At 55.3% G+C, this 23,356-nt stretch overlaps 1 protein-coding gene across 6 annotated transcripts in view; it reads right to left on the bottom strand.

Annotated features, from left to right (window-relative positions):
• The window catches only part of SEPTIN9 (septin 9), a 143,682-nt gene that overhangs the window by 39,400 nt on the left and 80,926 nt on the right, over positions 1–23,356 (bottom strand). For 4 of the 6 annotated variants that reach the window (XM_074607563.1, XM_074607561.1, XM_074607565.1 and 1 more), the window contains one exon: positions 20,745–21,404. In XM_074607563.1, coding sequence (XP_074463664.1) covers positions 20,745–21,404 — 660 coding nt within the window. Of the gene's footprint in view, positions 1–731; positions 859–1,506; positions 1,591–20,744; positions 21,405–23,356 lie in introns of those variants that run through there. The other 2 variants (XM_074607566.1, XM_074607569.1) reach the window with 2 other exon arrangements.

The following is a 23,356-nucleotide window of genomic DNA, read 5'->3' as shown; positions in this document are numbered from 1 at the left end:
GCTCCCCACGATGCTACAGAAATGTGTTTCCCAGGGGAAGTAACGCAAGAGCATCTTCAGCAAAGCCGACACAGCCACACGTCTGCCCGGCAGGCCAGGCTGCAGCAGCCCCTTCCCACTGCCTGCACAGGTGCCGCCAACCACACCTGTCCCCTCCGGCTGGGGCAGGGCTCCCAAATTCAGTGTGGACCCTTGCCCAGCCATCGCCAGCAACCAGGGTCCCTTTTCCCCACGGGGCTATGGGAGTTGAGCGAGGGCAGTTTGCCTGCAGCAGGGTCCCAGCCCGCTGGGAGCTGACACCCCACGGACCCCCCATTGCCTGGATCACACCAGGGTTGCTGCTGCCTCACTTCACCCCCAGGACCCAGCACTGGCCACTGTGACTCCCCTCTCCCGCTCCCCGCCTGCTCCAGCCCCAAGACGCAGCCCGGCACATCCCCATCCCTCGGTGAACCCGAGCGGGCGGCACAGCCGGCTCTGCCTCCTCCCTTAGCACAGGCCCTGACAAAGCGTTTCCCTGCACCAATGCCTGCATCATGCCCCTGGTATTTTCCCCTTGCTAAGTCACGACTCCATTTTTCCCCTTCTTACCCTTCAACCTCCCTTGCACTCATCGCATGGCCAGCCTCCAGCTTGCCTGCTCCACGGCTTCCCTCTGGAGACCCCAGCACAGCCCTTGCCACCGCTTTTTCTTCCCCGAGGCCAGGGAAAGCTCAGGCAGAGAGACTTACTCAGCCCAGGATTACGAGGAGGACAACACACGCTGCCCGGCGTCCGCAAGAGCCAAGGATGCTTCAGCACCTACTTCAGCTGCCGCCCCAGCGAGTCTCCCCCCAACTTCTGCAAAGTTCTGCTCAATTCCCTTCGTAAAGGTCTCGCAAAGCAAACCCCTCCTGGCTCTCCGCCTTCCCTCACCACCAGACATGAAAAGCACTCGAGTTTCTCCCCGGGTAACGCGGGTAAAAGCCTCCAACATCAAAGGCACCACACAAGAGTTATCCCCCCTCCCGTCCCTCCCATGCAGCAGCGCTGGGGCTGCCTCCCTTGAAAGCGCGGCAGCCTCGGTGGTTAAGGCGCCAAATGCACTCGAGACATAGTTTTGATTTTTTTTTTCTGCCTTTTTTTTGTTGATTTTTTTTTTTTTTTTCATTCAAACTCAGCCACAAACTGGGGAGCTCGGGGCAAATCTGAGCTCTCCTTTGGGGGCGACGTGAATAGCACGGTGCTGATGGGGGTTTGCCCGCTGTCTGCCGTGCGGTCACCCGAGGAAAAGGGGAATGAAAATACTCCCCGTGCCAGCCCTGCTCGTTGCCCAACTTGAAAGGAAGCCACTAAGTGACCTGGAGCAAAAACACAAACACCCTCCGAGCGAGCAGATTCTCATGGGTTTCTCAGCAGCCCCCGTAACTCCGTTCCTCCATCTGCAAAACAGAAACAGCAACTCTCCCCCTTGGCGGAGCACTTTGATATCTCTACAGCAAAGCAGGGCGAGGGAGGGGTGTTTACCTTCCTGGAAACAGGGAGCAGCATTTACACCCAAAACAACAACAGCCTCAGCTCTCAGAATACCGGGGGAGAGTTGCAGACGCAGCAGGAACGGCCGTGGATTCCGAAGACGAGGAGGACTAGAAAATAGCTTCAAACACCGCAGGGATTTCAAAAAGTCATAGGACCACATGGTTTCTTGGCCCATTTAAGAGCATTCTTCATCCCTTCATCCCACACAGCAGTTGTTCCTGCCAGATCACCGCCTGCCCGGGCTGCTAGGTTAATTTTATTGCTGGAACATTGAAACAACCTTCATTTGCTGGGGGTGGGGGGGGGGGAGGTGGGAGGGCTCTGCCGTTTAACACTTGGCCGCGTTCGTGCTGTGATTAATATCACCCGATGCACAGATACCAGATGTTCTCGGGGCAGGCTGGAGCGCATCCTAAATTGCACCAAGATGGAATTTTTTGGGCAATTTTCAGGGAGTGCTGAGGGCAGGCGCTAATGGGAAAGCGGAGATTTACACAGATATGTCAAAAAAAAAAAAAGACAAAAAAAAAAAGCCTGTGGGGTTATGGCACCGGTCATAACCCCTGGGCTGGCTGCGATGCCATGGGCTGCGCTTCTTATAATCAACAGCTTGTCATTTTGGGGGCAATTACACCAATTTCTGTTCTTCGGTAGGTCACAAGCCTCCGATTTCCATGCGTCCATAGCAAAAAAGCTTTCAGTTTTGCCCCTGCCTCTGCTGCTCCCCTGGAGCTCCAGCTCCAGGAGGGAATTGCTGGCAGAGGAACAGCAAACACTCGTAAGGTTCGACCTCTCTGTGCTGCTTTCCCAGGGTCCCACTCCAAGCCCACTCCAAAGCAAACCCCCCCAGACGAAGCGCCTCACTCCATCAGCAGCTTCTCCCCACCCCTGCGGGCTGCCCGCTGGGAGGAGCTTCCCAGGGTCACCTCCACAAGCGTCCATTTAATTAGAACCAAATCCTATCACGTTGGAGGCAGGATCATTCCAGCTTTTTGGAGGCCACGCACCGCCCTGCCGTACAGCTGGCCTCCATCAGGGCGACTTCTCCTGGCCCTTTCCTGGGTGCAAGGGGACAGGGGGCATCTGCTCACGGCGAGGGGAGCTGGGACCGGTGGCCTGTCCGTCTCCAGTGTGACACAACTCAACGCTTGCTTGAGGAGGGCGAGCACCTCGCTGCACCGAGTGGCCACGGAGCAGCATTTGGTGGCCAAGTGGCTTTGTACCCAGCAACCATGGCTCTGTGAGAGGCTGAACCGGCAAATACCGAGGTCCAAATCAGGAGGGAATTTGCTGGGGCATCTTCAGCATGGCAGAACAACGAGAAGCCCAGAAACCTCACCATGGGTTTCTCTCTCTTCTCTGCACCCTTGCTGTTGATCCCACATTTGTGCCGTGGCTGACGTCCTCCAAAAATGGATTCAGGCAGCCCCAGCACCTGACGGTTTTCTCTTTTCTTTGCCTGGGTCAGGGAGCTTGGAACTGAAGTTTGGGTCATTCTCAGGTTCCCCAAACCACCTCATCCCCATACTTAATACTTAACCACACAGGCTGTGGGTCACACATCGCTTTGACAGCACTGGGTGCTGCTGATTACGTGACTGGTGGTAATCACTAGCACTGGTGTCACCAGGGCTCATACCACACGAGACAAACCAGAGTGAAAAGAGGGTCCAGAGCAGAAAAAACACAGTGCTAGTTGTGCCTTCTGACACAGGCGCGAAAAAGAAACAACGAAAAAGAGCGTTTCCCCTCCCTGAAACTCCATCGCTCCCCGCTGCTGGCGCGGGACACGCTGCCAGCAGGGAAAGCGTGGGAGCGTGTGCGTGTCCGTGTGTCCGGGCAGGACCCGCAGCCATCGCAGGCTTGAGAAATCCCACGAGGCTGCCTTTTCATTTCTACTGACACGGTAAGGTCTGGCTGACACCTAAAGCCTGGTCTGGGGGGTTGGTGAGAGCAGGAAGGACGGGTAATCTCCCTGCAGGCTCCCGGAAAGTCCCTGCTACAAAGGACTTCACCCAAGTGAAGTCTCTCTCTGTCTCTCCTCCAGCTTTTCCCACCGCAGAATCGTGTTGTGCATACAAAACCATCGCTGAATCGTGAATTTACACCCAGAAACCAAAAGTAAAAGATCTCTGTTATTCACTTCTTTGAGCAAAGGTTAAATCCAACCAAATACATCAGTTTTCGCAGACAGGACGAGCGTTTGGCAGCCAGCAGGAAGGAACGGGAACGTGGGAATTCCTCCTACGACTTGGCAACGGGCTCTTCCCCCGGCACGGGAGCCCTCTGGGGTCTGCTCAGCCTCCGCCAAGCTAAGAAAACCCCTCATTCAAGCGCTCAGTAATCTCACAGGACATCCTGTAGCTCAAGGAGGAGTTTGGATGAGAGGCTGGATGGATTCAAGCTGCCTAATTGCTGGAGAGAGAGAGAGAGAGAGAGAGGAAAGGTGGGGTGGCAGACCTGGACCTGCTGTTTGGAGAAACACTTCTCTTCCTACTGATTACAAAAGGTGTCTACAGCAAATTAGCTACCAAGTTGGCCATGTTGAGGTGTAACGTGAGGTCTGCCTGTGATGGGCTTCATCATGACGTGTAAAAAGTCACATCAACATTTCCAAGCCCGTCCTTTTATAGCTAGAGGCGTTAGAAAGCAGCAGGCCAGGGGAACAAGCGCGTGATGGCCCACAGTCCACGCACAAGCAGCTGGGGAGAGGTACGGTCCTCTCCTGGAAAAGTCTCCGCTATTTCTGTCCCTGCCCACATGCACACAGTGAGGGGGACGCAACGCTGGCCTGGCCCCGGCGTGTTCCCGGCAGCAGCAGGACTTGGGCAAGCCGTGGCAAGCCAAGCTCTGCCAAAGGACAGCTGGGTTTTGGGTGCAGCCACCGATGGTGTTGGACCTGCAATGCAAGCTTCTACCCCAGGTCCAAAACGCTCGTGCTGGGCGTCTTCATCCAGCACCACCCCAACACCAAGAGAGGCCCCGAGGCTCTCTAAAGACTAATAATGCCACTTAACTCCACCAGAGGTCCCAGGGCCCCAGCGTGGCATCCAGCCCCTGCCTCCCTCGCTCCAGCTACTCCCGTCATCCCGCACCCCATGACAGGGCATATCTTGGGGTTTGATGCTCTTCCAGCACCAGGGTGATGGGGCAGTACTGTGTTCAGAGACATGGAAGAGCCAAGACATACATCCTAAAAGGTATTTAGGCACTAAATTTAATTAAGCTGTAACACTTCCCCCAGAGATTTCAATATATAGAGAGAAGCACCGATACTAGAGATGTTCAGGGGCAGACCTGCACCACAATCGTACCAAGTGGGGAATGACGCACTCAGCACCTGCACCGAGGTCTCACCATCACCATTCCACCCTACCAGCATTATGTATACGCAGACTGAGACCAGCGCTCAGGACCAAGAGCACGGTGTCCACATACGCGTGACGGAGGCCAGGAAGGCAGATCGTTGCACTGGCTGGGGGTAGTGGAGACACCCAAATTAGTCGTTGCTACTGAGTAAGTTCTCAATGGATCATCAGGAGACATCACAGGAGCTGCTGGGGAGACAGTCACCTCTAAGAAAGCAGAACTTGGCTTGGGGCGTGAGTAAAAGAAACATCTCTTCAGACCTACCACGCACGCTTGGGCTGTGTTTTGATTTTGGGGTTCGCTTGTTCCTGTTTGGCTCTGTTAGACCTAATCCCTAGCTTTACAGCCCCCACAGACCTAATGTCGTAACAGCAGGTCATGCTTTCTGATCCAAAAGAAGGAGATCCTTCCATGGGACATATTCAGAGCAACTCCCCTGGACACAAACCTGCATGACACCAAGAGACACCCCAGCCTTGTCCCCATTTCCTACAAGGACTAGAGAACATGGCTAGGCGATGCTGCAGGTCCCCCAGGGTCCCCCACGAGTAGCCGAGGAGGGGAGGCAGCACCCGCTGACCCACAGCAACACGTGTCCCTAGCTCCGATGCACCGGGTGCCATGGTTCCCACCAGCTTCCCAAATCCTTGTCCCAACACAGCCAGCAAAAAGTGGCTGCCGAGCTGAGCCCCATCACCCCATGAAACCAGAGCAGCCCCACAGCAACCCAAGCTCCGCTCAGAGCCGCCTCCTCCCCAGGCTGCGATCTGCAGATAACGGCAGTGGCTTCGCTCGCAGCCTCTTAAAGGTCACGGGCCACGTTAGGTTTGAGGTTTTCAGTTCTGCAGGATATGGTGCTTGTTTCTGCACCCTCTCGTAGGTGAGAGCAGAGAGAGCTGCCGACCTCAGCATGTACCCGGGGGGCCAGGTCACCCCATGTCCCTGGAGCACCGGGAGTGCTCTTGGGGCACCAACCATCAGTCACATTTTTGGTCCTGGAAGAAAAGCATCACTGAAGGTTCCAAGAACAGACCCCAGACCCAGAGTTTGGGATCACTCAAGTAAGGAGTGCAAGCTTATTTTTCAGACAAAGAGCAAAGGGGAAACCAGACGTGCCTCCAACCTCACCAAGGCAAAGCCTTCTGCCCAAGGAAAGCCACGTCCTGCCAGGACACGGAACAACTCACGTTCCTCCAACCTCCATTATAAATCATCTCCATCACATGAGGGAAGGGAATTTTAGGAAACAACCCCATTGTAGAGAAGGGCTGGAAGAAGAAGCCATCACAATGCTCCTGTGGTCTTTTACAGCCCTGGTAACTCATTTGCTGGCAAGACCTCCACCCAAACGACGCATGAAGCACCTCGGATCCAGCCAGGGTTCCCTGTGAGTAGGAGAGAGGTTACGCACCAGGTATTGCTTTATCTACCACAAGAGTCTAAAACCCCACAGCTCAGCACCCCTCCTTCGCCCCGTGTGCTGGTGAACTGGGACCAGCAGCCACGTCCCACCAGACTCTTCCGAGAGCCCCAGCACACAGACCCCGGGGCTTCTGGAAAGCGTCCTTAAAATAACCATTTTAACAGGCCCCTAGGTTGTCAGGACCAGGAAATAAGTAAAGCCTAAGGCAGGAGAAACAGGAATGCAAAGTCAAGGCATGAAAATATCTGTTTCTACTCTTTTCATCTGGCAGGTTTTCTGTTTGAGGACCGAGGAGCACCAACTTCTGACAGCTTGGCCAGGCCAAGATCTCTTGGTCTTTGCAAAGGTGAGGGCAATGGCTGGGTGCTGGGTTTAGCCCTCGGGGGCCGTGGCAGGTCCAGCACAGCCCCACTCTGCCCAATGCGGGATGGATGACCCTGCCCTCCCCGTCCCATCCCACCCACAACATCTGGGCAAGGCAGGATCACAAGGTCTCACAGAAACTTGCTAAAACTCCCTCCTTGGGCCTCAAATTGCCCATTCATTTCAGATTTCAGACAAACTGAGCGATCAACTTTGGCCTCCCTACGGACCTGCGGTCCGGCGAGACGAGCGCTGCCCTCAGAGCCTTTCAATGAGCCGTTTCCCAACCTCTTCCCAAACCTTCCCGTGCCTCTCCCACTGCTGCGGCCCCGGGGCTCTGTGTCCCCCTGCGGGAGCCGTGGGAAGGAGGGCACATCCTGCGCGGGGACGCGCCGGCCCGCAGTCACTGGGAGGGGGACGCCGGGGGTCAGCCAACATGAAGAAGAAAAATAAATCAACCGCACGGCGATTTACACAGCGGCATTCGCTCCTTCCTGCAGACCCACATTTTCACCACAGCTGCTCAGCAGAAGCCGGGGATGCTGAACCGCCTGAAGGGCTCCAGGACACTTCTGTGGAAGGATGTTTTCCTTTTCCAATGAATTCCCAATCCCCATCCACCCTCCCCGAGGGCTCCAGGAGCCCTGTGGACCTGGGGATGCTGTGTGGGCAACTGCTTCACCAGCTCCATCCGTGAGGTTTTGCTCCGGGACGGGGCGAGTGGGTCAAGCTTCTACCTAGCACCATTTGGGACAGCAAAGCCTTTTCATTCCCCCCCCATCCATTCTGTGCAACCACTCTCCTGGTCCCTGCACCGCATTGCAGCCGCATAAGCAAATGGGGACGGCTCCGAGGCAAATAACTGTATTTTTGCCCCAAAACAGCCACAGCATCTGCCCCTTGGGTCCTGCAGCCCGTCCCTCTGCTCCTGCCTCCCATAGTCCTGCCCAAACAAAGCAATGCTGGGGCCAGGGCTGGCTCACACCCCCCCGAGCTCTAACCAGCCCCAGCACGTTGTGCAAGAGCAGTGGGCACCACTGATGTATCACAGGGCTGCACACACAGCTTTCAGCCAGCTGGAACTACTTTGGGGATTTAACTCAGCCTCATCTTTCCCTCCCCCAAGTTTGCCGGCCAAAGCTTTCCCGGGGAAAAGCGCCCTGTGGAAAAAAACCTGGGAAAACAAACAGTGTGTGCCTGGCCAAATCCCTGGCCCCAAGGGCTGCGTGGCTCTGGGTTCGGTGGGGTTATGTGCCGCGGTGAAAGGTGAGCAGCAGCACCCTGCGTCGCGCGGCTCGCTGAGGATGGGACTTACCCCCTCCCCATCCTCGCTCCTGGGGCAGCTCCCACTGCCCCAGGTGAAATGGTGCAGGAAAAGAAGGGGTGAAGGAGGAAAGCCAGGGTGGAGGAGGTTGGGAGCACAGCATAATGCTCCATTCACGGGGAACCCACCCGAGAGGACACCCACACGCTCCGCTTTCTGCTCCTGGAGCTGGAACACCACCTCCCAAAGTGACTCAGGTCCCGGCACAGGCTTAAGAGGTCTAATTTTCCTTCTGTTATGAGCAATTTTATGATTCTCGGGAGGAAGCCAGTGTGCACGAGCTCAGACCAGCCCAAGGTGCCGCAGAGAAAAGCCCTGAACCGTATTCCGCTTGCTCTGCCTGCAGCTCCCACCTCAACCCTCAGCTGCAGCCACGTGGCATAGGTATTTTTGAGCCGACTAATAACACTTTGAATAAAAATATCTAAACCTCCATGCTCCAAGGGTTTGGAGAAGCTTTCCATAATGGGACAGTAATCCCCAACAAGCTGAATCACATCCAAAGATGCGACACCCATCGGAGAGCTCCAGCGAGGACCACCACCAGCAGAACCGCTGCCCTCCCCTCCTCCCTGCCTGCACACAAATACTCTCATTTCTCTTCTACCCTTGTGCATCTCCGTCCTGGACCAACAGCCAGCTGCTATTCCCTGCCTGGCCAGGTAGATGGTGCTCAGCCAGCACAAAGAGGGAAATTATCCAGGCTGGAAAACTTAAGTTGCTTCTGATTAAGCCAATAACTCAACGTGGTTTCCGCTGACAAACGCGGAAGGTCCCTCTCCGGCCCCAGACAAACGGGACTGACTCAGATCCTGATCACCTTATTTTAGGCTTTCGCCTTTCACTTCGGGCTGGAGGGTGGCAGATAAACTAGTAGCGCCCATTTCATCCAAACCAGCGCTTTCCCGACTCTCATTTTCTGCTGGGAATTCACTCACCCTGACACGTCGCCCCCCACCTTTGACCAGCTCTCCCCACACGCTTCCCACAAACCCAAAACACAGCAAAGCCCAGTGGGGCAGGAAACAATTTGCCCATTTTTTCCCCCTAGAAAGGCAGGGGTGTGGGGATCCTGGCAGGGAGGGGGGGGGGAGCACGGGCTTTCCATCACATCACCCCAGGGTCGCCCTCCTCTGCCGTGCCGGATGTAGGACGTCTAATATTTCTCCGGTTCTGTTTTAACACTCACACCATCTTGGGAGCAGGAAGCTTAAGCCGTTTCCTGCAAGGCATTGCTCTGCCCTTCCAATATTTTCAGCCTCGGTGCAAGCTGTTTTAAAACCAAGCCTGGCAGCTGGAAGTGCGAAATCAAAGGAGGGGCTTGTCGAGGGAAAAGGCAGTTTGCGAAACCCATCCCGTCCCCGCTGCTGCAGAGCAGCAAAATAAATATTGCCGCAGGCAATAAAAAAAAAAGAGAAAAATTAATTTAGTGCATCTAAAAATGAGCAGGAAAAGCAGAAACTCACAACAATGTTCTCTGCGCCCGCCCCCCCCCCCCAAGGCAGGCAGCACTGTTTCCCAGCAGAAAGCCACAGCCATGTCCCCCCTTGTCCCTGCAGCCTGTCGTCTGAGGTTTTCCCAGCTTTGCTCTCTCAGTGGAGCCCAAATGATGGCTTTGGTTTGCTCAGTCTTCAAACGACCATCCCATAGACCATCTGTCCCACAAATGGGCTGAAATAACTCCAAAGAGACCCTTCCCGCTCCTCCGAGTGCAGGAGAAGCCAAACGCTTGCTCCCTGAAGCTCCGCAGAGCAATTTCAGGCCATGCAGAGCTGGAACCCCGGCAGACCCGGGTCAGTGGAGCTCAGCCCCATCCCCATGTCACCCTCACCAGGGAGCAGTCACCGCTCAGCCCCATCCTTTCTCCCTCTGCCCGAGGTCGTGCATGCAGAGGAAGGGTCCAGCCTGGTGCAGCATCCCGGAGAGACCCTCTTCCAGAGGGGAGGACCCTGGCCACACTGCCCAGGTGATTTTGGGCAGAGCAGGACCAAGACTGATGACGTTTGGATGGAGTCTTTACCAAGCAGGAGCAGTAAGGAAGAGGAGGGAGGTAACGCTCTCCCTTTTGCTTGCTCTGAAGCTACAGACAGACAGAGCTGATGGCACAAGCCCAGGGATCCCCTCTGCTACTGCAACGGCTTCACGGAGGAGAAGGAGCCATGGGGCCATGAGGGAAGCAGAGCCAGGCTCTCCTCTTGCTTCTTCCTCCTCTGCTCTTCTTCATAACCCGGTGTTGCTGACTGCTTTCCTCGCTAACCAAACGGGGATTAAAATAAGGAGCTGGTTTTACTGCACTGTCTGAGCTTCAGAGAGGTGCCCAGGCATCACCGGGGAGGGGGCAGCAGGGAGGCGCCAGATGGTGATGGAGAGCCCTTGGGAAGGACGAGCAGGGTACGCTGCTGCTGGTGTCATTTGGACTAGCTTCAGTCCCAACACAAGAAAAGAAAACAAATCCCCCAGGACAACCACGGGCTCTGGGGACATGCTGGATGATGGTGGCCGAGGGGGAAGGCAGACAGAGGGCAGCCCATGGCCTGCTGCTGTTCCTGGCTGCTCCACTCCATGTGTCACACGTGAGCACTGGCGACCTCCTCCCAGCTCTTCTTCTGCAGGTGACGTGCACGGACACGTGGCCTTGCTAGAGGGAAACAAAGCCAAGCCCCAGGGCCCATGCACAGGCCTCTGCTTCACCGAGCTCCTCCTTTGCGAGACTTTTCTGCCCAGGAACCGAAGCCACAAAGCAGAGAGGAAACCCCAGAGCTCCTTCAGGGCCGCACAGGAGCCCTTCACCTCTCAACCTCAGGGCATACATTCCTGGGCTGTAAATAAACGTTTATTTACTACACAAAGCAGGGCAAGGAGGACCGTTTCCCCGAGGGATGGTGGGAGGAACATCAGCATTATGGCAGGATCTCAGATTTCATCTGACTCCACAATATCTGACTCCTGGAAACCTCAGTAGGAACCACACAGGGCATGACAACACCTCTCCTGTGGCCACATCCCACCCAAGTCCTGCTTGTCTCATCGTTCCCAGTCCAAACAGGAATCTCTCTAGGGCACAGCTCTGCCCAGCCACCCTGTGCCCAGGACCACCAGGTTTGGAGAGAGCACGGCTGAAGCAAATTCACCTCCCACATCCCACAGAGCAACACGCAACCAAGGTCCATCCTCTGCAGATGAGCCATGATGGATCTAATGCTGCCCTCCAGGACCACCCGCATCTCCCTGCTCCCAGCACCGATGTGCTGCGTTACCACGGTCTCCTCCACATTTCAGAGCGCTGAACCACCTAAAGCCTGGGCACCATCCTCAGCACTCAACTGGGTCCTCTCGTCTTCTCCAAGGCCACCCAAATGGGTGGACAGGGGATTCTTGGGGGTGGCGTGACCCCAGGGAGGGCCTCAGCAGCCTGTGAACTTGGCCTCCCACTTCCACCCCCTTTATCTGTGCGTTGGGCTGCAGGAGGAAGCGAGTTCAGCCAGAGTTTGTCTAAACAATTATGTTTTATCAGAAAAGCTGCTCAGATCTACTTCTTTTTCCCAGGACAAATCTGGACAACTCCAAGGTAATCTCCATTCTCCTTCCTATCTGCACAAGATGGAAGCAGGCAAGGAGGACATGTGGCAAAGAGCATCCAAACACCTCACCAGTGCCTGCTCCACCTCCCTCAGTGTCAGCAGTCTCCATCACTCATAAATCAGGAGGCAGCATCCATCCCCACATCTGCTCCCCACACATCCAGAGTTTGCCTTCCAAATCCTTTTTTCTCCTCCAAGCTACGGGTTTTTCAAATTTAGGAGAAAGGAGACTGAAGAGCTTTCTTCTAGGCTGGAGAAGGTTTTGATACAGAAACCATTTGATACCCTCCCTCTCCTCCTGGACAGCTGAGGACCTCTCTCAATGTAGAGCCACTCCAGTAAGCTGGGCAGAGCAGCTTCTGCCATCCTGCACGACCCCATCTGCGACCTTACCACCAGCTGAACCTTAAAGCAGAAAGGACTCAATGCAGGGACCAAACCCGAGGCATCTTGCCACGTTCACCAGAAACTGGAGTGGGTAGAGGGATCCATCCATGACAATGAGCAAGTGAACAGCAAAGGCAGGATCCTGACCAGGTTCTCCTGCCATCCAACCTTTTGTCATCTTCTCCGCGTTTTTCTGGCTCTCGGTCCCTGAGCTTATTTCCATTATAGATGGGAGTGAGTTGCCAGTGAAGGTCCCAAGTATGTCACGCATGCGATGGAGGACAGCAACCTCTACGCCCTAACAGCATGAACCTGTGCATTCGTAGCTCCAGAGACTGTAACCAAGGACTCATCCTGTATTTCCATGTACCAGCACTGCAGAGAAGGGTTCAGAGGACACCACCACCTTGGTGCATCGGTAGAAAGCAGCACAGGCGCCCCAGATCAGAGCAAATAACAGAGTAAATAAAAATTCCCATCCAGAGTCACAAGGTGCAGGGGAAGCAAACACAGGCAGGGGCTCCAGCCCAAGCTGGGTAGGGCAATACCTGCGATGGCCCTCCAGATCTACCCGTCACACATGGAACATGCCCCGGGTGCATTCATGCCGGAGTTGCAAACAATTCCCTGCCATTTAAGACTTGGGAGCTAGCATACAGTTGTAACTGACAAAGTTCCTTTCAAGAGCTTATGTATCATTAACTTTTATCACTGCCGTCTCCTCCTAGGCACCGTACTCTTTTGGATTCCCATCTAATCTTCTTTCCCTGAGATCTCCCCAAACTGAGCTTCTCTTTGAGAGCGGGAAGGAATGTCTGTCCCACTCCATGCACAGCAAGAGAGGAAGAGAGAGGAGAAGATGGAGCCATCATAAAAAGTTAAAGTACTATCGATAAGCATCAAAGACAGTCTGATCCATGCACTTAAGTAAATGATTGTCCACAGCGACTTGTCTGCAGAACAACCTGACACAAGGGGACCAGGTTTGCTGGGGGGCTGTCAAGCACTACTGATAACAAGGGATTGGTGGCTTGCACAGCTCTGTCCTGCTGCCACATCCCTTTTCACCTCCATCCCTTTGACTCTGGAAATAATGTAGGAGGGCAAAATTTGTCTTGCCCAAATGGAGGCATCTCCAGCCGAACTGACTGCGCAAGCTCTCTACATTTAGCAGAGAAAAATAAACACTTTGAGGACACAATTCACACCAGCCTAAGGGAGACCTCCAGACGGTTAAGTCAAGTAAAATGCATATGGATGAAGCCATGTGCAAGGGATCCATTGGGAGCATTCCCTGCTCACAGACAGACAAAGGCTGAATTCACACAGAGACAAAAGGAGGTAGGTGCTCAGCTCCCATCAAATATTTTTGGACCCCTTGGAAACACTAGCCAGGGCCATGCTAGAGCTGCACCACGGAGAGCCTCTGCAGACCCAGTATTCAGAGAACACCCAGGGGCTGGTAAGACCACCCAACTCAGACATAACCTAGATACCGTCTCTTGGGTTGAAAAGCTAAACATAGATCCAAGGTTATGCTCATATTTGCTAGAGCATCAACAATCTTTGAACTTCAAGGTGTTGAAAGATGCTTCACTTCAGTCATTCTTCACCCCTGTTGCGCAAATTGCCTTTGCTATGCAAAAACCAACCCACTGCTTCCACACAACAGAAACTGCAGACAATACCAGCCAAGGAGGAGCCAAGCAATCGAAAGTCCTCATGCTGTCACTCCTGAGCTGGCACAGCAACCTTAAATGCCTTGTTAAAATTATTTGCTTTTCATAAATGCGTAAACATCTGCAAAGTTTTGCTGCTTGCAAAATGTTCTGGACCAGACCCTTCGGTCCAGCTTTGTCTCTCGATACGTCCGGTACTATCTTCACGCCAAGACAAAACAAAACAATTCGAGAGAGTGAAATATTTCTGCATATGACCCTACAGAAATCCAGGGAACTTCTACGCAGAGACCCACTGAGAAGACCAATGAAATGAATGGCCCACATTCAACTAACTTGAAGGAAAGCAGCCGTCTCCCCAAGTCCCTCCTCTAAAACCTGTAACAGATGTAAGAAAAATTGGGCCCAAAGAAGTCTGAGCACAGGCTGCAATCCAAGACCAGCTGCTTCTTCCATTTATAGCCACATTCACTTCAGCTTCGTCGCAGCATCTTGGACAATACAAAAGCATCTGTGTGCCTGTTTGTTTGCGGGAGGAGTAAAGAACACAACTGGCTTGCTGTCAAGTTCTCTCTTTTGCTCACAACAGCGTTTGATCTTCTCAAAACAAAGTTATCTCTCTATAATCTCAATTCAGTTCCTCAAGTCCTCTTACACAGTTTATAGAGTTGGCACCGCACCCAGCCTATGGTGTCCCTTCGACTACTGGCCAACAGAAACAGCTCAGGCAGGGACAGAGGTCTAGAAATAGTATGGAAGAAAATTATTTCTTAACTACAGAAGGTTCATCACCACTGCCATCGTTTCCCTCCCCCAGCAGACATGTCACAAAACGAGTGGCCAGGCCTGACTGCAGGAGATCAAAGCAAACTCTTTTGTTTTATCTTGGTCAAGATAACAGATTTTATTTGCCTTATCAGCCTGTAGGATGATTAACCTAAATGTGAGAAAGCTTGACGATGCCAAAGGAGCTGATGGGCGGGGAGCGTGTTCCCCAGCACGACTGCCATGGGCTCCAGACGCGCAGGTACCGCAAGATAAACAGAGAAACCCTTGGGTCTGGTTCGTACACACCACCCTCAGCCAGGGCTGCATCTCCCATCGCCTTCCCGTGTCACTTATACGTACACAAATCCAACAGCAGGCAGGATTTTTTTTTCCTCGGCACAGCAAAGGCACCTCTCTGCCCCGGTTGGCACGCGCGGAGGTGTGGAGCCAGGAGGGTCCCGCAGCCGCACAGGGCTCCCACCCCCACACAGCCAGCACAGACCCCACCAGCCTGCAGAGAGCCCACACTCCAGGGGCCGTGCCGTTGGCCACCTTCTTCTGCCTGGAACTGGAGGCTTTGACCTCTACAGAGACATGTTCAGCCTCAGATGCTTCCTGCAAGGTTCAGGAAGCAACGACATTGATGCACAACCCAACCTAGCAATGGAAGAGACCCGCCAGGTCGTCCAGCCCAGCACCGAGAGGGCTCCGCAGCTCAGCATCCACGGGTTTGCCCTCTCCTGGTCTCAAACGACACAGGGCAGGGAAGGGAAGTGGGAACTGTAACGTTTCCTATGGGAAACTATTCCTTCGCATAATGAATCTCCGCTGGGGAGATCACTGCTTTTCCTATGGGCCCCCAGGGACTTCCAACGGAGCAAAGGAATTAGGAATTCTCTGTGTGATTGTGCCTGGGGGGTCTGGTTGCCTGTGATGGAACCTGGGGGTGAGCAGGCTCGCTGCCCGGGATGTACCCTGCGTGGTGACAGTGATGGCATCCAGATAAACTGTGCCCACGCAGACGCAAAGAAGGGGACACATGAACACCAACGTGACCAGAGCTGAACACGATATAATCAGTTTGAGAACAACTTTCCTGGGGGGCAAAGATGTGCAGCAGAAGTACCATCACATCTACATCACCAGGCCTCCTTCCTGACACCCTCAGTGCCCAAAATACACCCCTAAAGGCGCATATGGTGGGAGGGAGAAAGCAGAAAGCACCTTTTTTCCTCCCCAGGCAGGCAGGAGGCCACGCACGTGGCTTCCCGGATCAGGCAGCGTCTCCACGATGGGACACGATCGTCTCCTCTGCTCATGCTCCCGCTCCTTCGTTCCAAGTCACTGGCGCTGCAGGTTTCCATTTTTCCAAATTATCTCATTTTTGGCACCCGACTGCATGGACCGGGACTCTGCGCTTCCCACTCAGCCCCTCCATTTGGTATCTCAGGCTGTAGGCGCTTTCCCATTAAAAATAATAACAACAACAAAAAAATAAGACTACCCGTAATCTAGCCCAAATACGTCAGCTGGTTTTAAGGAAATGTTTCCCTACAGCTTTAATCTCTTTGCACAGTCAAATGGCAGCGCAGCTCGGGGAGCTGGAAATGATTACTCACTGCGTCTCCGCTCAGCCCTGGCCTCTTCATCGCGGGGAGCGTCGCCGTGTTAATCCTCATCCAGATCTCTCTAACCCCCAGCTCCAGCAAGGCAGCCCGGCCCCGTGCTCGGCGTCCTCCTTGCAGGACAGCACAGAAGAAAAGTCACCCCCAAGGCTCGGGTGGCTTTGCTTCTCCAACCCTGGTGTCCACGGCAGGATGGAGGCTTCAGGCTGGCTGGGGGGGGACACCAGGCTGCAGCCCCCACCGCAGCTTCCCCAGCACAAAGCAACATGTTCCTGGTTTTCAGATACAGCCTTTGCAAGGAGCCCAGTGGATCTCAAAGTTTTCTTTTTTTTTTTTTGGTATTTTTTAATTTTTTTAATTTTAGCTCAACTCTACGGGAGCCTCTAAAACAGCAAGTTCTAAAGAAAAGACTTTCCACAGGGGCCCAAGGCTGGAAAAAAGAATGAAGAAGTTGAATTGCTTCACTCTCCTGATGCCATTCTGCTTGTTCTGCAGCAAAATAGGAGGGGGGGACCCTGCTGCTTTTTATGAGGTGCCTGGTGCCCTGTGTGCCTGTCCCATCAGGCAGTGATGGGACAAAGGCTCCAAAAAAGCTGAAAGCTCAGCGATGGTTCAGATGGTTTTGCACATCTCCGTGGTAGGACACGGCTGCTGCAGAGGAAGGTGGAGTCCTTGTTTTACGTGAGCGTTCCCATTATTCATTGTATCTGCCTTGATTTACCTAAGCAAGCTCTAGAGCATCCTTGCAAGAGAGGACCACTGGGGAGGAGAACCGTGGTCCTACCGGTTGCCAAGAGCAGGAAAATGAAGCGAGGGCAGGAGCTGGCAGCAGAGCTGCGGTGCAGAACCGGCCCTGCTGGCAGCATGCCGGCCACGGGGCCACGGGCAACATGACCACAGCAGCTTGTGCGGAGACAAAAAGGATCATCAGACTAAACCAGCTTTCACTTCGCATCTGGGATTGCTTCTAATCCATCACCTGAGATCCCAGAACGGAGCCCTCGCCCCAAATACAAACCAGTTCAGGTTTGGGGGGAGCAGAGACGAAGTATTAAACTGAAGTGGAAAACATTAACTTTTTCTTGGACCAACAATGTCTTTCCTCCCAGCCCCGACCACCACCGGGTTGCAAGGCATGAAGAACACCACAGGAACAGGACGTTCAACCACACGTGCACAACACCAGCATCGGCAACGGGGGGCACCAGTGGAAGGGGATGCTGAGGCAGGAGGATGCAGCAGGATTAGCCACGATGGACTTGATGCCGTTCTCCCCAGGGATTCACCCATCCCGCATCCAGCTGGGGAGAAGCCCTTAATATCCCTCCTTTGCCAAGGGCCAGCAGATGTCTCTGGATGGAGTATTGCTGCTCCTACGATTCCCCTGTCCTCGCCCAGGCAGCCTCGCTCAGCCGCAGTGGAATGGAGACTGGTAGGGCTGCCACCCTGCCCAGGGCCGGGGGGGGGACATCCCAGACAAAGCTGTTGCTCCTGAACAAGCCAGGGAGGAAGAAGAGTGTCAGAAGCAGGAGGAGATGGGGGCTGAGAAAGCCAGCACCCCACCGGCTGCAACACCAGCAAGGGGCACTGAAGCAGGACCCAGGTGCCAGGCAAAGGTGGTGGGACATCAGCCGGGGGCACAGCCACCCACCTCAGCCCCCTCCCGCCACGCTGGCTCCGCAGCACAGTGCTACTGGGAGGATCCAGCTCCGGCCATGCTGGCATGGGCACCGCATGCCCTGCTCAGACCTGCCCCACTGGCACAAGGGGGGAATGGCCACGGCCACCAGCTCCAGCCTGGACCAGCAACTCCAGTGCTGGAGCAAACCGCTGCCCACAGCCGGAGCTCGGGAGGGGTTATCACCACCCACGGGTGGTCATATTTGGATATTAAGATTTGATAAGTCCTACACAGCGAAGTCAGACTCCTGCAGCGTCCGAAGCTGCGAGTTCAGAAACAGCACTTCCCCTCACCTTTTTTTTTTTTAATGTTTATTTTTAAGTCCTTGGGCCTCTTTCTGCCCTTTGTATATTCTCCCCTTGCCTACACCCACTGCACAGCCCTGCTCAGATTTCTCTGGACAACTCCGACTATAGCAATCCACTTTGCCTGGTTGTCCCACCACATCTTCTTGTCCCAGCTGGGGAGCACCAGCCACCTTGGGGACACGAAGTCGAGCTTTGCCCAGGACACTGGTGCAGTGCTGCATCGCACCCGTGATGTGCACCTCCCTATCACCAATGGCCCGACTCAACATCAAAACCGCAGCCAGTGCTCCCCAAGGAGTGCAGGAGAGCGTGAGAAGGATTCAGACAGGGAGAACAGGGATGGGGAGGAATATTTCTTGCTCTTCTGTCCCACGAAGACACCTCCTGACCTCCTCCCACCTTGAGAACCACAGCTCCGGAGCAGGCTCAGCCCATGCCACCAGCCGCGTCGTCCTAATAAAGTTCAGCACTATAATTACTCCTTTCCTTTGTGGTTTGCTCTGAACTGCCGAGCTCTTGGCGATTGCCCTTCTCCTCCAACCGGCCTCTTCCTGCACAACACGCTCTCCTGCATACCTTTGGCAGCGGGACGAGGGGTTAATGGGAAGGCAGCTGAGCCCAGCAGCTGGGGGAAGGCAAGTCCCAGCACAAGGCTGGGGGCAGCTGGAGGCAGCTGCCTGCATCCCCTGCTCAAGCTGTTTGCACTGGGGAGCCATCGAGCCAGGGGATCGAGGGGTGGCCCGTTCCACAAGAGTATCTCTTGGGTGCCCCAAACCCTGGGAGCAGCGAGAGGGAGCAGGACTTCACGCCGCATGTTATCTCTGCTGCAGGCATCAGGGAGCCAACGTTTCCACCCGGGGGGTTGTGGTGGGGCCAGTGCTGCAGTGGAGCTGGCAAGTGTCGGCAACGTGCCTGCACCCACCCACAGGGCTCCCTGAGCGTGCCTGTGCAGCCTCCCCAAAACTTCTCCACAGGCTTATGCCGGTGACAAGGAGAGATGCCATCCACCCGTCCAGCATCACCCCAGGGTGGCTGTTGTGGACCACAGGGAGGAGCGCCCTGAAATGGGTTCTTCATGAGAGTAGCCCAGGGCAACCTCGAGTGACAGTGACAGAGGAGGTTGGAGACAACCGGGAAGGGGACTCTGGGCTGTACGCCTGTGCTGACATGGAGGGAGAAGGACCCAGAGCCCTCCCTACCCCTTCTACTTTGTCTCCTGGCTCTTCTTGGAGGCAGTTGGGCTGAAAGCTCCTTTTGTACCAGTACCGAGGGCTGGCTTGCCCTCCAAGGCAGACCCCAGACAGCTGGGCTCTTGGGTAAAACTCATCCCCAGCAGCTGTCCTGTGCTTCTGGAGCCCTTTTTGATGCAAAGAGCCCTCCCTCTCCCTCCCAGGCAGCTGGGGGATTCAGCAGCTTAGATGAACTTCTGCTCTTAAAGTGCCCAACCATCTGTGGCTCTGAGCTTGGGAAGCTCAGAGCAGCCCAAACCCAGCAGGACGAGGCCGAACACCCACCCACGGGAGATGATGGGCCTCCTGGGCACCACGCACACGGCGGCTGGGGACAGCTGGGAGGCCCGGGCTGACCCCATCACTGGGATGGGTCTTAGAGCTCAGCCGTGCCCAGCTGGAGATGGACCAACCTGCTACAAGCTGGAGGTGTTTGTCCACTCTTTAAAACCCAACTCGGAAAAGCCACACCAAAGCCATACATGTGTACAGCAAGAGAAACCCACTCAAGTCTCATGGGTTTGGTATCAGCTCCACCACTGACTCCTGATTTGATTTTAGATCATGTGCACGCACCGAAAGCCAGCCTGTCCACAGACCCCACTACTGCCCTGTGGCCAGGGAGAGGAGATGGAACAGGGGACCATCCCACGGTGGGGCGAGACAAGGGCACGTGGTCCAGCTTCAGGGCCAGGTATGGACCTCCCAGGTCCTGGCTCGGCCACCGCACACCATCCCAGAACCACCGGGGAGAGGCGGAGGGTGGGATGGGGAGGTGGTGCCCTCCAACTGACCGCTGCACCCCTTGCAGGGGAGAGCTCGTGGGTGATGGGGAAGGGAAAAATAATTAACAGGCCAGAAGAGCGGGGGAAAAAAATATCTCCAAAACATCAGGGAGAATAAATGATGGCTAGCGGGGGAGGGAAACTGGCTTTAATATGGGATTAATTGAAAACAAGATAGAGCTAATATAAGCCAGGGCTCCAGTTTAATAGTGGCTCTGGTCCATGACGTTATTAGACTTTGGCTCCATGGCCAAAAAACCCCTGACTCCTGCTAATGAAGAGGCGGTTTCTGCTCCACAACCATTAGCAACAACACTAAACAACAAGCCATCGCAGCAACGCTTCCACAGCCACCGCCTCTCCAGCACCTCAGAGGCTTCTCTAGATGCTGCACAGGCGGGTGGGTCCACACGCGCGGCCTGAGCTAGCACAAGTGTCATTTTCTGCAAGCACCCAGGCTTTTGGCATTATCTTTTTAATTTCCTTATAGGCTCGATAGCGTTTTTTACTCAAACTGACAGCTCTTTCAGCCAGGATAAACCCAAGGATAACAGCCACGTATGTAGACACAGACCCAAGACCTGCCTCAAAAGGCATCACCACCGGAGCCGAAAGAGCAGCACACAACGCTCGGCATCCCCGCACCAAGGGACAAAGACATCAGCCAACGTTTCACCCAAGCAGCTCCCTGGAGCTCTACTCACCTTCTTCTCTCTTTGGTGGGCTCTCCATCAGCGCCGGCTGTGGCTTTGGCTCTGCCTGGGGAGGCTGGGGGGCCAGGGGAGGCTCTGAGCTCTCCGCCTGCCGTGCCGGTGGGGCTGGGACCTCGGCAGCCTTCGCTACCTGAATTTCCACGCGCTTGGTAGCCGTGTCGGGCACAGGAGCATTGGCCGTCTCAGCTCTTCGCTGGGGCATCTCGGGGATCTTTGATGGTGGCGCCTCCACCCTACGGAGACCCGGCTCCTGGGGCTTGCCGAGGGTGATCTCAGTCCTCCTTGGGGTGGGCTCAGGGGGTTTGTACCCCAGCACATCTGCTCTTTTGAGGCCAAACCTCGACAACCCTGAGGTGGAGTTCTCCACCTGCTTGGATGAGATGTCAATGGAGATTTCTGTTCTTCTGGACACCGGCTCGGGCAGTTTGGGTCCAGAGAGCTCCACTCTCCTCAGAGCGGGCTTGGGTGATCTTTGGCTTGCAGGGTCCGCATGTCGGGCGGATGGCTCCGAATTCCTGGCGCCGAGTTCCTGAAACTTCTGTGTGGAGCTGGACACGGTGGACCTGAGGAGAGTGTTCGGGGTCCGTCTTTGTGGGGTGGAGGAATTTGAAGACTGATCTACCTCCTCGACCTCAAAAGATCTTTTCAGAGCTAAAAAACACAAAAAGGAGTTCAGAATTTAGTTACCATCCACCTGAGCATCTCAAGAGACACTTACAGACGCTGCCTGAGGCCCATAACCCCGCTCCTGCTCTTCCACCTGAGGGTTCATAACCCCATTTAATGCAGGTGGGGGCTGAGGACCAGGCTCTGCCTCTTCTGGCAAGTTACAAACCCAGTAACAAAGGTGGAAGAAGGGCCAGAAAATTCAACCCCAGAGCAGAAACCACCCCCACGCTGCCCTCCATCCCACCCGTGCCCCACACGTGCTCAGAGGGGAGCAGAGGGCCCCATGGCGGCACGGCAGAGCAGAGCACGGCACAGGACTTGGGGCAGCCAGCCATTCAGCCATCCAACTCCCAACACCTCCCTTTCCCTCTCACATCCGAAGGATGCGCAGATAAACACAGGCTTCCCGGTGAGGGCTGCCAGCAAAATCCAAGTTGGGAACGGGAAAACAATCCCAGGAGAGCACCAAAGCCATATAAATGCATCAACAAAACCAAGGGTGGCAGCCACTGAAGCTCATATCCTTAAAAACTAAACCTCGAGATCACCCGAGCCAAAGACCGAAGTGCTCTGAAAACCCTGACATGGGACTCTGATGCAAGGAAGGAGCCAACTGGGAGGGACATCCTAAAATCTAAGCAGCAGCAGCATCCCCATTTTACCAACAGGGAAGTAAGGAGGCAAAGAGAGACGGATGCAACATCCCATTTACGCTTGAAGAGGCAGGAGTCCTGCCTTCGCCGAGCCCCAACGCCAGCCCCGCGCAGGATCCAGCCCCGCGCTCTCAGCCGCAGTGGAGCGGACGCGCAGGTCACCCCGCGCAGCAGGACAGCACGCAGAGGGGTGCCCATCCTTCGGCTCTGCCCATCACGCGGGTGCCCCTCAGCACACAGAGCTACATAAGAATGAAACCCCCAAAGCCAAGAGCGTGTCTAAGGAAACCTGGTGGACGCTGGTGTCAGACCCTCAGCTTGGGGGCACAAAGCATCACCAAAGGAAGCCTCCATCCGTGGAGTGATGCTCCCATCCCAGCCACACAGTCAAGGGCCAGTAGCTGCCTGACCATGTCCTGGCTCACACCTGGACATCTCCGTGTCCCCCACGCAGCACTTCCCACCCCACTCCAGCCAGGCCTCTTGAAAGAAGCAGATGCCCTTAAGCCCAGGAGACCCCCCGCTCCACGCAGGAGCCAGCCAGGGGGAAACAAAGGGCTGGACTTCACGGGAAGGGTGGGGGAAACACAGAGAACCACTGTCGGATCCCATCTAAATGCCATGGGCTGCCCATACACCCCCTGCCCCCCAGCGCCCAGGCAGGCACAGGGTCTGGGCAGGATGAGGCACAGCCCTGGGGTCCCAAAGCAGCCCCCACGAAGCGAGGCTGAGCCAGCGTGGTGACAGCCTCAGCGTGATGACAGCCATGCTGCTAACGACCAGCACAAGCATCAGTAACGAGACCGCCATCCTTCACATCGACAGGATAAGATGAGTGAGATTTAGCCTTTAAAAACCTGGGCTCGAGATCAGACAGGACACCAGGAGCTGGAGGGAGAGACTGGAGCAGAGCCTTCCCTCGTCCCGGGATGTCCACCCAGCCCTGGCCACCCCTGGGGTGCAGCTGGAGAAGAGCCACCATGTGGGATGCACCTCCTCTGCTCCATGGGGCCGCTCCAACCCCTTGGCAGTGCAGGACCAGGGCATCTGGGGACCTGGGGACCCTTCACCCCTCAGACACATCCATTTGCCGAGAGAAGCCACCTGGTTAGGCTAGCTCCAGCCGGCGGGACAGGGGGCTGTCCACGTGGCAGCCGCCCCGGCTCTGCTCCACCAGCACATTGCAAACGCAGGTGCTGACAATCACCGCCCCTCGCTCCGGCCAGGGCAGGCAGCAGACGTGGCTACTGCCATCCTGGGGACAGCGGTGGCTCCATCCCA

This window comes from Larus michahellis, chromosome 14 (genome assembly GCF_964199755.1).
Source record: "Larus michahellis chromosome 14, bLarMic1.1, whole genome shotgun sequence".
In the NCBI taxonomy this organism is placed as follows: Eukaryota; Metazoa; Chordata; class Aves; order Charadriiformes; family Laridae; genus Larus; species Larus michahellis.
The sequence above is the reverse complement of the archived record's forward strand: the minus strand, read 5'-3'. Positions and strand labels throughout refer to the sequence as shown.